The 12,953-nt window shown below is 40.9% G+C and overlaps 1 protein-coding gene and 1 pseudogene across 7 annotated transcripts in view; one reads left to right on the top strand and one right to left on the bottom strand.

Moving 5' to 3' along the window:
* Positions 1-4,152, bottom strand: part of SMCHD1 (structural maintenance of chromosomes flexible hinge domain containing 1) — a 133,971-nt gene extending 129,819 nt beyond the window's left edge. For all 6 annotated transcript variants that reach the window (XR_014233989.1, XM_082353451.1, XM_082353448.1 and 3 more), the window contains exon 1: positions 3,619-4,152. Coding sequence is in view for 5 of the 6 variants with exons in the window: in XM_082353451.1 (XP_082209577.1) it covers positions 3,619-3,795 (177 nt within the window). In the remaining variant the exon portion in view is untranslated. The remainder of the gene's footprint in view (positions 1-3,618) is intronic.
* Positions 4,153-4,433: 281 nt separating this feature from the next.
* LOC309610561 (chromobox protein homolog 3 pseudogene) lies at positions 4,434-10,339 on the top strand (annotated as a pseudogene). Its single transcript has one exon. The product of its transcript is annotated as a chromobox protein homolog 3 pseudogene (transcript).
* The last annotated feature ends 2,614 nt before the right edge of the window (positions 10,340-12,953 follow it).

The raw sequence follows: 12,953 nt of genomic DNA, 5'->3' as shown, positions 1-12,953 counted from the left end.
CCTTTAATGATGTGCTTTGGTATTATATCCAATTGTTCTGTCCCTGAACCACACCAAAACCAGGAACACCCATATTGCACTTGAGCGAGAAATCTCTACAAAAATTTGGGTGGTAACTGCTTAAAGCAGGCTGCAATACCCTAAACAACACATAGCGTAACTTGCATTAAAAGACAAGACAAGAAGAGCCTCTCCTATCTCTAAGAATGTTGCCCATTTTATCAGGATTTGTGAGGAATCTAGGGAGAAATTTTTCTCAAATCAAAGGTTTGCATCGTTAGCAGCTGGAATGTTTTTATTTTATAGACATTGTGGATTTTGTATCAATTACCTTTCCTTCTTTGTTTTGACCCTTAAGAAACTCAAAGCTGATTTCATGCCTCAGCACTGGTATATGCTTTAATCAAATGAACTTCCATTTATTAGTTCTCCTCAGGTTACTATTCTACTCTTTCCTACATCTACCTTCTTTTACCTTTTTTCTTTTCATCTTTTGGAATTTTTAACATAATATACCTTACGTACAAATTTTTTTTGAAGGAACAGATTGATTCATTTAACTAAACAGCTATAAACCAACTATTAGGTAAGGCTCCTACCCTCAAGAAGCAGAGACTATTTTTTAAGTATGATGGTATAACAAGTGCTATAGAAGGGTGACAAGGAATAGTGGAACCACACAAGAGAAGAAGTAGGCATTTCCTCAAAATTAGGGGTGGAGAGGAGGGTTTGCACATATGGGACTTAATGCTTGGGCATATTAAGAATTAGCCAAATAAGTTATTTTCTAATCTTTGATTCTGCAAGGTCACAAGGGCTCAAGTGAGTCAATAACTGCTTATCACAGGTGTAAGGGCTTCTGCCAAATCCACCTTTTCCTCTTCCTTCCTCTTGATTGCTCCTCTTTTCTACAAAGTGCGCTTTCCCCAAATAACAGTTTAGGACCCATAATACTTTCTAGCACTACAAACACTTATTAGTTTGTTTTCAGTTTTAATGAAAAACTTTAATTTAGTGCACTGTCTGCCTCTTCCCCTAAAAAGGAAAATGAAGGCTTTAGTAAATAGTGTGGACATTGTGGAGATTGTTTTAAAAAAATACAAGCTTCAGAATCAAACAGACCTAGATACCAATCCCAGTTTCATTGCTCATGAACTGTATAAACTCAGACTTCATTCAGTAACTTATTTCAGTTCTTCATGTCTGTAATGGGGACAAAGTTATGGGATTAGGTGGCATAATCTAATGATGTTTTAAACTCTCAAAAAAAAAAAAAGTTAGCCTTCCTTTTTTTTACTAGTTCTTCCCTCCCACTTCTAATCAAATTTAACCTTCTCTGTTCCAGCAGGAAAAAGTGGAAAGGAGAGGAAAAGAATCAGTCAAAGAAAATATTTTCCTTGTTAAAATATTGAAGGAATGGAATGAATGTATCTGTTCCCTATAACACAGAACATCATTTGAGGCTGAGTGGAATAACAAAAAGAACTTGACTTCTGGGTTTGAATTCTAATTTTTGTACTATCTGTTTGACTTAAGTGAGTCACCATCTCCAAAAGTGAGTTTCCACTTCCGTAATAAGAGGTTAATACACTTCCCCTATATATGTAGCAGACTTACTGACACTTCTCACATGGGAGAATTATTTCTACAGGGAGGGTAAATTAGTACAACCTTTCTGAAAAACAATTTAAAAATACGTATCAAGAGCTTTAAAAATATTCCTGACCTTTGATCCAGGAATTTCACTTCTAAGATTCTAAACCAAAGAAAAATAAAGACATAAAAGACTATGCATATAAGGGGAAAAAATTTTAAAAAGAATATATATATATATGTAACTTAATCACTGTGCTGTACACCTGAAACTAACATGACATTGTAAATCAACTATACTTCAATGTTTTAAAAAAAGGAGGAAAAAAAAGTTTAAACTAAAAAATAAAAACAAAATAAAATAAGTCTCCAAAAAAAAAGACCATGCATTCAAACATGTTTATCATGGTATTGCTTAAAATTGAAAGTAATGTAAATGTCAACAAAAAAGAGAGATATGGTTATGTAAACAGTGGTACAAAACAGACCACTTCGTTTATGAAGACTTGCGTTAAAACAGAAAAATACTGACAATATTAAGTGAAAAAAATGGAATATAGACATGTATTACGGTTATTTAAAAATGGGGGGTGAGGGTAAGGATACAAAGAAATAACTCCAAGTGCTAACAGTGGTTACAAATTTCACAGTGAGTAAAAGGGTTTACTTTTTTCCCTCTGGTTCCTTATTTTCTTTAATGTGCTGATAGTTTAAAATCATTTTTATATGTCATGACTTTAAATCATTTACATATAATCAATATAAATATTTTATATAATCAACTACAAAAATCATAAACATGAGTTTCCTTTCCCTGATGAATATAAAACATTCATCAAAAAAAAAAGAGCATTCATTCATTCATTCACTTTTCAAAGACATGGGAATCTGCTATATCCATACACAGAATGAACTTTTGAGTTTATAAAATTTTGTCTCCATTCTAATTTGGCCATTTACTATGTGCCAGGCACAATTCCAGACGCTGGGAATACAGAACAAATCAAAGTCCTTCCTCTCAAGTCGTTTTTTCCCCTGAGTCTTGATTTCAATTATTTCAGCAACTAGTATACAGAGTTAACAGCACTAAAAACATCAGCCTGCTCAAGTTAAAACAGTGCTTCACACCAAGTCCTTTTTCCTTGGAAGCTAAGTGTTCTCTATCGCTTAAAAAGAGCCCCAAGTGGTTAATGCAGCTCACGACAATACCCCTTCTTTGAAGCTCGAGCACCAGCAACACCTCAGATCTAGAAAAGACTTCCCAGTTTAAAGTAGGACTTTGCCTACATAGTCATTAACTTTTAAAGCAAACTAGTACAGGGAGTATACAGGTCCTTTGGTGTTCCGCAGATACCCTTGGACACCCTTTGGGTGGTTCAGGAACTCCCAGGGGGCTGGGGGGTGCAGGAAACCAGAAGGGCAGCTCCACCTGCGAAGCTCTCTAGGTCAAGTGTTTCCACTACGGAAGGACCCCACTAGGGCGGGCCTGCAAGCCTTCTTGACAGAACGACCCGGGAAATTACTGCATCACTGAACGAACCTGAGGAAAACTGACTCCAGGAATTTCACAACTTCTAACTATCACAACACTCCTAACAGAGCCATCGGGGAGAACTCCGCTCTCTTCTTTAAAAAAAAAAACAAAAACAAAAAACAAAACAAAAGTTCCACCCGAAAGAGACACAAGTGGCTTTCCCGACTGGAAGAAGAGCTGCACGGCCTCAGAGTGCTAAGGTCGCCCCGGGCCCATGAAACCCGCGGTACCAAAGCCTGCGCGGCGCGACCCCCGAAACAGGGCCGGGGCAGAGGGAGGCCCACCGACCCGCCGGCTCCGCACTCCGAGGCCGGCGCCCGGACCGGCCCCAGGCTTCCCCGCCCGCCTCGGGCATGGCGGGCACCAGGGAGGGAGAAGCCAAGGCCGCAGGACCGGGGCCGGGTGACAGGTTTATTGCCCCCGGTGAGCAACTTGGGCTTCTCGTCACCCTCCCAACCTCAACTCTACCCGCGCATCCCTCCTTAGCGTACCTGACACACTGAGGCGCGGAACGCCGCGAAGTCCGAGCGCTCCGTGACCTGCAGCGCCCGGTCCCCGAGCTCCGACTCCTTCTCCCGCCGGTCAAACAAGTACACCGTCCTGTAGCCGTCGCCTCCGCCGCCCTCTCCGGTCCCCACCGAGGGCCCGCCGCCGCCCGCCGCTGCCATATTGGGGAAGAGGAGAGAAAACAGCAACGCCGACTCCTGCGGCCGTCGCGCTAAAGGCCGAGGTACGGGCTCCGCGCGGCGGCTTCAGCTCCAGCCCCCGGGGCGGCGCAAGGCCTCTACCACGGCGCACTCAGCTCCTCCCTCGGCGACGGCGGCGGTGGCGGACCAGCCGCAGTCGCGAGGATCACCCGGGAACCGATTCGAACGAGCTCCTACCCGTGCACCACGTCACTTCCGCGGCCCGCCGCTCCCGCAGAGGAGGGGGCGCGCGGCGCGCTCCTCGCAGGGCCGGGACCCGCGCCCGCTGTCGCCCAGGCGAGGTCGCAGCGCTACCCGCAACCAGGCCCGCCGCCTGTAGCTGTGGCGCAGGAAGAAGAGGGGCCGCCGGCGGCGCGCAGGAGGCGGGGCGAATCCGGCAGGCCGCGCGGGCCGGGGTGGGGCTTCGGAGCCCGCTGACCGGGGCCCGCCCCTTTCGCCCTAGCGAAGTTGGAGGGAAGCGCGGTCCCTAGCGGGCGGTGGCGCTCTGAGGGAACGACCCGGTATCCTAGGCGGGAGAGCCTATCCCGCGAGCGGCGGGGGGAGTCTTCCGACGGACTGTTTTCTCCCATCCCAGAGGGTCCTGGTACCTTCCCGCCTCTCCATAACCCCGACCGAGCCTATCCGGCTTCGAGCTCCTGGCGCCGCGGCCACGGTTGCGACCTCAGGACCAGGTCGCGTGAACGCGGCGGTGGGAAGCGCCAGGCCCGCGGGCCTCGCGGTGTGGACCTGCCCCCGCCACGAGCACGTGGGTCCCCACGCGGAAAAAAACGACGCCGAGAGACCCTGAGCCACTTTTTCAGTCCCATTTCCTAGTGGTTATGTGTGGGCCGCGGCGTGGACCTCCGAGACAAAGCGGGGCCGGAGAACCTCCCCACCGAGGTTCTGTGACGTCACCGCGGCCTCCAAGGGTCCCGGCGACCATATCTGCCCGGTGTACACACCTACCCAACGCCGCCGCCACCACGCGTCTGGGAATCGTGCACAAGCACCCCTATGCCACAGAGTTGTTAGGAATAAGTTAAATAATGTTCGCAAAGGGCTTTTTTTTTTTTAATACAGGAGGTTCTATTAATCTATTTTATACATATTAGTGTATACATGTCAATCCCAATCTCCCAATTCATCACACCACCACCCCCACCCCCTGCCGCTTTCCCCCCTTGGTGTCCATATGTTTGTTCTCTACATCTGTGTCTCTATTTCTGCCTTGCAAACCGGCTCATCTGTACCATTTTTCTAGATTCCACATATATGCGTTAATATACGATATTTTTGTCTTGATTTACTTCACTCTGTATGACAGTCTCTAGGTCTATCCACGTCTCTACAAATGACCCAATTTTGTTCCTTTTTATGGCTGAGTAATATTCCATTGTATATATATGCCACATCTTTATCCATTCATCTTTCGATGGACACTTAGGTTGCTTCCATGACCTGGTTATTGTAAATAGTGCTGCAATGAACATTGGGGTGCATGTCTCTTTTTGAATGATGGTTTTCTCCGGGTGTATGCCCAATAGTGGGATTGCTGGGTGTATGGTAGTTCTATTTTTAGTTTTTTAAGGAACCTCCATACTGTTCTCCATAGTGGCTGTATCAATTTACATTCCCACCAACAGTGCAAGAGGGTTCCCTTTTCTCCACACCCTCTCCAGCATTTGTTGTTTGTAGATTTTCTGATGATGCCCATTCTGACCAGTGGGAGGTGATACCTCATTATAGTTCTGATTTGCATTTCTCTAATAATTAGTGATGTTGAGCAGCTTTTCATGTGATGCACACGCCTCCCCTCCACCACCACCAACACGCAGCTGAGAATCATGCACAAGCACGCCTATGCCACAGAGTTGTTAGGAATAAGTTAAATGATGTTCGCAAAGGGCTTAACATGCACTACGCTTCCGGTAACAGCCTTTATTGCGCTTCATTAAATATCCTATCCTGGCCTGTAGTGCCCTAACTCAACAACAAATAATGTCATTGTTAGACGACTAGGTTTAGTCATTTACTCTCCAGGTCTTAAATTATTTAGTGAATATTTTGTGCTTGAGAGTGACACGTAAATTCACTAAGACTGGGGGATTTTTTTGATTCTTCAAAAGTTTGGGTGATAAAGTATATTTTCCGTTTTACTAGGTTTGCCAAAACCTTCATGGTTAATTACATGGGTAGACTAATCATTGGTATATGTTAGAAACCTAGATTTGCTTGTCCAAATAAAGATGCTCCAGAATCGTAGGGTGTGTGTGTGTGTGTGTGTGTGCGTGTTTGGCTAGACATATAAGGTATTAAAGGTGGAACACACAGTTGGAACAAAAGTGTGAAGGCATGTGTTTGGGAGGAGCATAAATAATAAGGGCTGGAAGTGGGGAGAATGGAACATTAGATGGTGGAAGATAAAACTGGGAAGAGGCCAGATGTGGCCAAATGCCATTCATGTTCCTGAAGGGAGATATGAGGGAAAGCTGAGACCAAAGTAACCCCGACTCCTATGGGATTTCTTTGACCTCTCACATTTTACCTTTCAAATTCAAGTGAACTTTTTGTTATAGTCCATTATATAATGGTGTTTGATTTAAATGACAAAAAAAAAAAGGTTTTTGTATCTTAATGAGTGAAATGAATTGCCTATTTCATCAAATTGGGACTAGAGCTAGAAGTTCATCATCAGGACAATTTCTCATTTCTCTATAATACTAAATTATGTAAATGCATGGGTACAAACAGAAACTCTTTGTATGTCTTTAGAAGAGATTTAAAGATAATCTCACTGAGGAGAGATCCAAAATGCTGCCAGAGAAGTGTTCTACAATATTACAGGCAACTATTGGTGGAAACACAGATATGTATCTTGTTGAGAGGTCAACTCTGAATCACTGTCTTCTGTGGCAGTTTGGCAGTCTGAAACGTTTGCCAGTCAGCTTTTGTTCTCAGAGAGAAACTCACCAGATAACTTTTTCAGCAAAGAAAGATGATGTTTGTTTTTCGTTTTTTTTTAATTAAAGTATAGTTGATTTACAATGTTGTGTTAGTTTCAGGTGTACAGCAAAGTGATTCAGTTATACATATTGATATATATATATATTCTTTTTCACATTGTTTTCCATTATAGGTTATTTCAAGATATTGAATATAGTTCTCCGTGCTATACGGTAGGTCCTTGGTTTTTTCTTATCGATGTTTGTTCTTTAATTTTCATCACAAATAAATAAGAGTTTGAAATGACCCAGTGCCACAATTAGTTCTCTTTAATTGACTAATAATTTTTCTTTTCATTAGCCATCTTATCGTATAGAGTATAAATATTTAAGAATCCCTGTATCAGTTATCTCTTGCTGCAAAACAACATACCCCCAAACTTAGTGGCCTCTTGTACAACTCCTCACGGCCCTCCTCCTGGGAGAGAGTGAATAACAGCCCTTCAACTCCACAATTTAAAAACTCCTCCAATAAAACTGTGTTGCAAAAAATGGGAAAGAAACAGAATAGAAAAGAGTAAAATGAGTCAAAGAGGTAGAGCCTGAAGGTTTTGTGATGGAAAGAAATATTGGACTGATGTGTAATGAATGGGAAGGTGGTGTATATCCTTCAGTGGGAGAGATTGACAGGTGCTAACAATACTTGAAAACTGGAAGAAAATTCAGATCATCCAAAGTTAAAGTATTTCTTAATTCTGAAAAAGCTGGTAAAGAAAAAGATGGCACAAAAGTAAAATCTTTATCTGACAGTGAATCTGATGACGTCAAATCAAAGAAGAAAAGAGATTCTGCTTTGCCAAGATGCTTTGCCAGTGGTCTTGATCCTGAGCAAATAACTGGTGTTACATACAGCAGTGGATAATTAATATTTCTCATGAAACGGAAAGATGCAGATGAGGCAGACTCGGTGCTGTAGAAGAGGCAAACATGAAGTGTTGTCAAATTTTAATTGCTTTTTACAAAGGGAGACAAAGTTGGCATTCTCGTCCAGAAGATGATCAATAATTGTTTACATACATACAAAAATCTGGTCTTGGTTTATGACTTATTAGTATGAAAAATAACTACATTCTAATGAAAATCAAGTTTGATGTGTTCATTTTGAGTAGTATTAAGGGAATTGTTGAGTTGTTCTTGTTTTTATTTTTTTTCTATCAAAAGCACTGGTTACTTTGAATAAATAAAACTTTCTGTAGTTGCTTCATTTATCAGAACAGAACATTTGATACCATGGTTTATTATTTTCTCTGCATCAGAGAACAGCTTTTCTAAAATGTTAGAAAAATTTCCATAGTCGTTACTCAATCAGAATTTACATTTATTATTTTTAACCTATAATGCCCAAGGACCATGCTGGGTTTATTTGTTTTTGTCTGTATGTGTAAATACATACGTAAATGCTTGTTGTTGGGTTTTGGGGTTTTTTTTTTACATTCACCAAAACAAAAAAGGCATTTTTTCACAACCATGAGTAAGTCCGTGTTGTTTCTGGGATGCCATCATTCTGAGCAACCTAGGAAATAGATCACCTCAAGCTAAACTGAAAATTTTCCTGAAGCCATAACCTTTCAAATCAAATAGATGTCCCTAACACCATACACAAAAATAAACTCAAAATGGATTCAAGACCTAAATGTAAGATCGGACACTATAAAACTCTTAGAGGAAAACATAGGAAGAACACTCTTTGACATAAATCACAGCAAGATCTTTTTTGATCCACCTCCTATAGTAATGGAAATAAAAACAAAAATAAACAAATGGGACCTAATGAAACTTCAAAGCTTTTGCACAGCAAAGGAAACCATAAACAAGACGAAAAGACAACCCTCAGAATGGGAGAAAATATTTGCAAACGAATCAACAGACAAAGGATTAATCTCCAAAATATATAGACAGCTCATGCAGCTCAATATTAAAGAAACAAACAACCCAATCCAAAAATGGGCAGAAGACCTAAATAGACATTTCTCCAAAGAAGACATACAGATGGCCAAGAAGCACATGAAAAGCTGCTCAACATCACTAATTATTAGAGAAATGCAAATCAAAACTACAATGAGGTATCACCTCACACCAGTTAGAATGGGCATCATCAGAAAATCTACAAACAACAAATGCTGGAGAAGGTGTGGAGAAAAGGAAACCCTCTTGCGCTGTTGGTGGGAATGTAAATTGATACAGCCACTATGGAGAACAGTATGGAAGTTCCTTAAAAAACTAAAAATAGAACTACCATATGATCCAGCAATCCCACTACTGGGCATATACCCAGAGAAAACCCTAATTCAAAAAGACACATGCACCCCAATGTTCATTGCAGCACTATTTACAATAGCCAGGTCATGGAAGCAACCTAAATGCCCATTGACAGATGAATGGATAAAGAAGATGTGGTGCATATATACAATGGAATATTACTCAGCCATAAAAAGGAACGAAATTGAGTCATTTGTTGAGACGTGGATGGATCTAGAGACTGTCATACAGAGTGAAGTAAGTCAGAAAGAGAAAAACAAATATTGTATATTAATGCATGTGTGTGGAACCTAGAAAAATGGTACAGATGAACTGGTTTGCAGGGCAGAAGTTGAGACACAGATGTAGAGAACAAACATATGGACGCCAAGGGGGGAAAACTGCAGTGGGGTGGGGATGGTGGTGTGCTGAATTGGGCGATTGGGATTGACATGTATACACTGATGTGTATAAAATTGATGACTAATAAGAACCTGCAATATAAACAAACAAACAAAAAAACAACTAATACTAAACTTTCTTTGGGTTATTTGTATGGAAATATGTTAATATAAATGTTTCAGACATTACATGAAATTTCTAAAAATCTTATATGTTCTGGTATAATGTTATAAGTCATAATTCTAGTTATTACTTTAAAATGTATATCTCAGAAATAACTAAATTTCCTTGTCAATTGCATTATTATGAACTTTCATCAAATCTTTAACCATGGTCAGTTTTAAGTCTTTTGTCATTTGCAGACAGTTCTGGGTGTACTCTGATGCTTTTGCAAATATATTCCTATAAAAGGGTTTCATCTTCAAGGAATTCATGGAAAAGACTCTGACAAGTACAGGTTTCTAGTAACTGACTATACTGCTGAACTGAATGAATAAGCATTTTCAGAACTCCAATGGAAAACTGATGAATTCATAAAAGTGCTAACAAAAGATCAAAATTTTAAAAATTAATTACATGGGACTGAGTGAACTGATGAGGATGATTATAATTTTTGTGACTTTCTGTTTGAAAAAAAAAAAAAATCCCACAAGGACTCAGAGGCAAAAAATATACAAATCACTTTTCACTGCAAAGTAAAGGAGCTGTTGCAGTGGAGGATTACTGGACTGAATGTCAATATTATGACATAGTATGAGTGTGTTTCGTGTTTGGTAATTGCAATCATTGTTGCTTTTGTTGTGGTCATCCATTTACAATGCTTGATGTCAGTTTATTTATCTCTTGTAAAAATAAAATACAGTGTGTGTGTGTGAAAAAAAAAATTAATGCGTACTTATGGAAAGGAAACAAGCCTTTCCTAAAAGAATATGTTGGTTGAAATGAGGGTCCACCAAAGGTGATGAAACCAAAAAAAAAAAAAAAAATGTCAAATAGATGATTCTGTAATTAGTTGGTCAATCTAAATATAAACAATTTAAATTGGATAATTTAAATATAATGTAAGCAATTTAAATTGGACAATTTAAAGCAGTCTTATCAGAATTCCTATCTATAGCTATAGTCATATAAATGCAACAGTTTATTTGCAAAACTCCCTGAAAGGAAAAATTTTATCACTACCAACAACCTCCCCACTGCTTAGGAAACCAAACAAAAACTGGTGTGTTTAATTAGCCATCAAGGCTTTAATGGGCATTTAAAGTTCCTTCTAGAGAACCATTCCTTTATGAAAATTTGAAATCCTTATGTTACATTAACTAAAAGATCATGAGTCATGGACTGTCTGTTTGCTCATGAAACTAATCAGATGATTAGAGATGTTGGACCCAGTAGCATAAATGAGTGACAAACTTTTGCAATCTCAACTAGTCATCTGCATGGTTTTTCTTTACCCAATCATTCCTTACATGTAGGCTCGTTCTTTTCAGTATATGTGTTACTGGTTCAGCAGAAATCAGGAAAAACTAACTTTGTAGTAATCAGAATGTTATCCAACTGTATATTGCTTATTATATTGTAAATATTGGTGGACAGTGGTCAGTAAATAGTTTCACATAAAAAAAAAACTTAGTACAATAGCTTCAAATAGGAACCATTTATTTGCTCAGGTTTCTGTAACTTGGGCTGAGCAAGAACTTGGGCAGTTCTGCTGTGCTCACTTCAGATCACAAGCAGCAGTCACCTGGCAGCTTGACTGGGGCTGCAAGGTCTGTGATGGTCTCACTCACATGGCTGGCAGTTAGCTGAGGCTGTTGAGAAGTGAAGCTCATGTTCCTCTATTAGGCATCTCTAATAGGATTGCTTGGTTTCCTACTTAGCTGTCACAGAACTTCAATAGAAAAAGCTCCAATATGCAAGTGCCTATCAAAGTTCCACTTGCATCACGTTTACTGATCTCATTGGCCAAAACTAGTCACATGATCAAGCCCCTGAGTGGTTCCCTCCCATAACAGAGGGAAGCTTACAGAAATCCCTGCTGATCTGGAGGATAGCATTGCTATATGTGTACTGTGATGAAACCAGTTTGAAAAAGAATTACAGATATAGCTGGCAGAAAGTAGGGGGGGGGGGAAGAAATCTTGTTAAGATTTGCTGATGAGACTAAATTCCCCCCAAATAAAAATAAAGGGCATGGAAAGTGAGTTTTTAAATACTCCTATTTTCTCAAATTTATTTTTTAAGTATATTTCTTTCTGAAAATGTAAGGACAATTTTAGTGACATGAGTTCAGACTTTGCAAGCTAAAACACTTACTTTCTGTAATACAGTTTATGACTCTGAGCCCCAATCTACCAGACTGGTAGAGAACATTTAGGGGCTCCTTCTGTTTCCAGTTTTTTTGTTTGTTTGTTTGGCCACTCCACAGGGCATGCGGGATCTTAGTTCCCCAACCAGGGGTCAAACCCGTGCCCCTGCAGTGGAAGCGCAGAGTCTTAACCACTAGACTGCCAGGGAAGTCCCTGTTTCCAGTTTTAACAAGTTCCAAGCTCTGGGTGGTGGCGGAAGAGGCTCCCCTTGTCTATATACCTCTTTAGATCTGGTGGCTTCCTGTTGCTTTTGTGCCACTTGGGATGGGGGAATCACTTGCAAGCCTTCTTTTGATCCTAACTCCCTAAATGTACTGTATAAGTATTTAGGGGAGTAGGGAGGACCATCTCTTCTTACCAGCCTAAAGGAATCTTTTTTAATCTGGAGAAAATTCTTCTCTCTTCATCATTCTTCAAGGTATTTTATCAATGCCTCTAAGTCCTTTTCTCATCTCCAAAGTCCTTTTCTCTATCCCCTCTCCAAAACCCTCTACATTCTCCTAAGAATTTAAGTTTTTAGGAAAAAAAAAAAATTCCCAGGGGAAAGTATCTTTTCTACTCTGCATCTTGTTTCAGTTATCCATTGCTGTATAACAAATTACCTGAAAACCCAGTGGCTTAAAACAGTCATTCTCTTTATTTGCTCACAATTTGGGCAGGGCTTGGTGGAACCTGGTCCCCATGGTATCAGCCTGGGCAGTTTTTAGAGGAGTCACTTCTCAGACGCCTTACTCACAGGGCTGGCAGTTTGGTGCTGGTTGCTGGCCAGGAGCTCTGCTGGGGCTGTTGCCTCTGTCCCATGCCTCTCCTCATGGCTAGGTTGGGATTCTCACAGAGGGGTAGTCAGACTTCTTACATGGGGGCTGGCTTCCCCTAGAGCACAAACAAAAGTGGAAGCTTGTAGACCTTAAATTTTAGGACTTGAATTGGAACAGCATTCCTTCTGCCATACTCTGTTGGTTAAGGCAGGTCACAGGGCCATCCTGGATTGAAGGGGAGGGACTATGGCACAAGCTGGAATATGGGAACCTTGGTCCTTTGGGGGCTACCAGAGTAATAGTCTGTATCAAAGTTCTCCTGGGGCAAGAAAGCACAGAACCTGCTATTTTCTTGAATTAATGTAGGGAGT

Source organism: Balaenoptera borealis (genome assembly GCF_965194805.1).
Source record: "Balaenoptera borealis genome assembly, chromosome: 14".
In the NCBI taxonomy this organism is placed as follows: Eukaryota; Metazoa; Chordata; class Mammalia; order Artiodactyla; family Balaenopteridae; genus Balaenoptera; species Balaenoptera borealis.
Note: the sequence above shows the minus strand (reverse complement) of the source record. Positions and strands in the feature narration are given on the sequence as shown.